Source organism: Ailuropoda melanoleuca, unplaced genomic scaffold, assembly GCF_002007445.2.
Source record: "Ailuropoda melanoleuca isolate Jingjing unplaced genomic scaffold, ASM200744v2 unplaced-scaffold9225, whole genome shotgun sequence".
NCBI lineage: Eukaryota > Metazoa > Chordata > Mammalia > Carnivora > Ursidae > Ailuropoda > Ailuropoda melanoleuca.
In genome coordinates, this window is record NW_023254687.1 from 1 (window position 1) to 3,227 (window position 3,227).

General features: G+C 52.9%; 1 protein-coding gene across 1 annotated transcript; it reads right to left on the minus strand.

Annotated features, from left to right (window-relative positions):
- Window positions 1-12: 12 nt before the first annotated feature.
- FAM205A (family with sequence similarity 205 member A) lies at window positions 13-2,998 on the minus strand (the record flags this gene model as incomplete). The annotated part of the gene is made up of 1 exon (XM_034653507.1): window positions 13-2,998. A coding segment is annotated over one exon (2,986 nt), but the record flags the coding sequence as incomplete, so codon positions are not given.
- Between the last annotated feature and the right edge of the window lie 229 nt (window positions 2,999-3,227).

The following is a 3,227-nucleotide window of genomic DNA, read 5'->3' on the forward strand; positions in this document are numbered from 1 at the left end:
TGGCCTCTGGGCTTCATCAGGGTGGCTTATGTCTCTTGTAGAGGAGTGTGCAAACCCTGCATCCCCTTCTCCGTGGTCCCCTGCCAATTTGGGTTTCCCTGGGTCCTCTCTCTTTTCTGCCGGCATGGGGACTTGGGCTGAGTCCTTGCTGTGGCCAGGGCTTTGGGGCTCAGGGCTCCAGGGCTCCTCCAGGTTGGGTCTGTTCACCCTGGCCTCCAACTGAACACAAAGCACCTGGGCCTCTGTCATGTCCCCACTGGGTTGTGAGATCTTAGAGGCCCAGTGGGCAGAACCATGAGGTACTGCTCTTGAACTAGGTTGCTTCCGGTTCTGTTGCACTGTCTTTAACTCAAGGACCAGCTGTTCTTTAAGGTGGAGCCATTCTGGATCTGGGACACGAGGAGTGTCTGGTGTGATGGGGAGATCCTGGAGCAATGTTTTCCCTTGGTTGTTTAGACTCCCCAGAGACTCCTGTGTGGATGTGTTGTCTGGGGTTGCTACAGTTTGTTCTCTGGACAACCTTGCCTTTATGGGAATTCCCAGTTGTATCTCTAGGATCTTCTTTCTTAGATGGAAATTTAGTTTGGCTAAGGAGGGTTTCTTGGGTGTGCAGGGCCCAGAGACCTCTGCCTGGCTTTCTAGAGGCACCGTCTTGATCATTTCTTCCGCCTGCTCTTCAACCTGGAGTTCATCTGCAATGTCTGCACAAGTCTCGTTGGCATCTTGAAAGCATGGCCTAGGACTCAGACACTGCTCTTCAGTTGAGATCATCTGAGTCAGAGGTTCAGTTGGGAATTCACCAGGTCCAGGCACCATTCCTGTGATTACAGCTTGGGTAGAGATTGCTGGTGCCTTGGCGCTAGAGAGAGCCACATAATAAAGAGAAGGCAGCCCTGACAAGAAGGCCAGGTACTTGTGCCGCAAAGTTGTCTCCAGTTTCTCAATGGCTCCCTCGGACAGGGCTTGGGGCAGCTTAGGGTGTTCAGTGACAGCACCTGGTGAGACTTGTTGCTGTTGATCAAGGGCCGTTGGTATCCAGGGCACAGCTTTCTGTTGTAGGGCAGGGTCAGTTGCTGCCTGTAGCTCCAGGGGCTTGCTTTCTGGGATGCAGGTGAAGGGAGCCACTTGCAGGCCCCCGGGGATTATGCACTGCCAAGAGCTATATACACGAGCAGGCACCTTGCCCTGGTGAATCTGCCCACATTTGGAGTTGATGTGGCTCTGCAATATTGCCTTGGCCTGGTCAAACAAGTGTGGCATGGGGACTGACACTGGGTCTGTGATGGGTGGGAATGAGTCACCGGCCCCAGCAGCCTCTAGAGCTGTGGGTTGGGAAACATGCACGTTGGCTAGGGCTGTGCTGCTCCAGGACAGAGTCGACTGATCAGTGGGGGACAGGAGCAATTGGATGGACTCCTGGATCTTTTGGGGCAGGCCCCAGCGATGGTGAATCAACTGCCGCTGGAGGTGGAATTCTAGCAGCCTCCGGGCATGCTCTGGGAAAAAGACTAGTTCCCTAGTGAGGACTGTGATGGGCTTCACTGGCCAGGAAGTTTTCACTGTCTCAGGAAACTGGGTTTTGCCACAGGGCTTGTACTGCATGGGGTTCTGGGTGTGCTGAGGTCTCTGGAAAGCAGCTGGCAAGCCCCACTGAAGCTGGAGCTGCCTCTGCAGCAGGTGCCATTCCAAGGCATCACACTCGGCCAGAGTCAGAAATGGGACACTGATTTGAGGTTGTTGGTAGTCAGATTGAATGACCCAATTTGGGGAAGTTGGGGAAGAGGTTGTGGCTGATTGCGGTGGAGTTTTAGGTAGCAGAGGGAGGATGGAGAGTTCCTTAAAGAGAAGAGGATCCTTCAAGGGATGCTTGGGCATGCTCCCATTCGTGGAAAAACTTTGAGAGCCTAAGAAGGTGTTAACCAGGGACTCACTATGCAGAGAAGGGAGTCCACAGAATAGCTGGCTGTATTTCTGCTGCAGATGGCCCACTGTGTCATGATCCTTGTACCCAGGAAGTGCATAGAGGCCACTTGAGTCTTTAAGGGCTGGAGAGGGCAAAGCCAGAGCCATATGGTTTGGGATTTGCTGCTGGTGGTGTCTTTGTTCTGGATCCATAATGGACCATTCAGAAACCCAGAAGGCCTGGGTAGGCTGGCTGGCCATACATGAACCCCAGGTCTGGTAGGAATACGTCCCAAATTTTTCAATAGAGAACTTAGAAGTATTCTTCTGGATGAAAGAAACTGGTTGGTTATTTACAGGTTGGTAAAACAACGGTGGGTTTGGCATAAGCTGCCTCAGGGACTCCTCCACACGTCTGGGTAGCCCCCACCTCTGGAAATGCATCCATTTTTTCACATGTACCTCAAGAAGCCTCAGGACTTCAGGACTGAGGAATGGCAGGTGGGCAGGGAGGACAGTAACCATATGCAAGGCCATAGGGTGTGTCAGGGTAGTGATTTCTTGGTTCAGGGTCTGCAGAGACACCTGGGAATTCAAGGGCTGTTGCCCTTGGTTTCCACAGACAAGGCCGGGGCTACTCTGCATCATCTCCTGCTGGTTTACTGGAACCGTAGGCTCCTCAAATCTTGAACAACATAAAGTCTCTGGGCCCCTGGGCACCTCTGGAATTTGAAATCCCTGCCCCAGCTGGAGGTGTTCAGCGCAGCAATCATGGATCCTGACTGTACCAGCTGACTGGACAGCTGACTGTGTTAAGGATTTCTGATCCACTAATTGCAACACTGGGGGGGTTGCAGATTGAAGTGCAAGTGCTTTGGAGTGTACGGAATGTTGCTGTAGACTCTGATGGAAAGACACGGACAAAATCTCTAGGCAAGAGGAGCCCTGCGATGGCCCCGATGAAGGGGGAGAGATCAGGGTGTTCTCACCCGCCAGCAACTGCTGAATCTCCAGAGCCATGGCATTGCAGATTTCGCAGCAGGTATCTGCACACAGGAGGCGCCTCACACTTCCCTCCTGAGGAAGCCAGTCCTGGCTGGGAAGGGAGGATGGCAACAGTTACTGATGGAGTGACACCTGTCTCTTTGTTTGTTTGTTTTGTTTTGCTTTTTTAAGTAGGCACCACACCTCGNTGGCATTGCAGATTTCGCAGCAGGTATCTGCACACAGGAGGCGCCTCACACTTCCCTCCTGAGGAAGCCAGTCCTGGCTGGGAAGGGAGGATGGCAACAGTTACTGATGGAGTGACACCTGTCTCTTTGTTT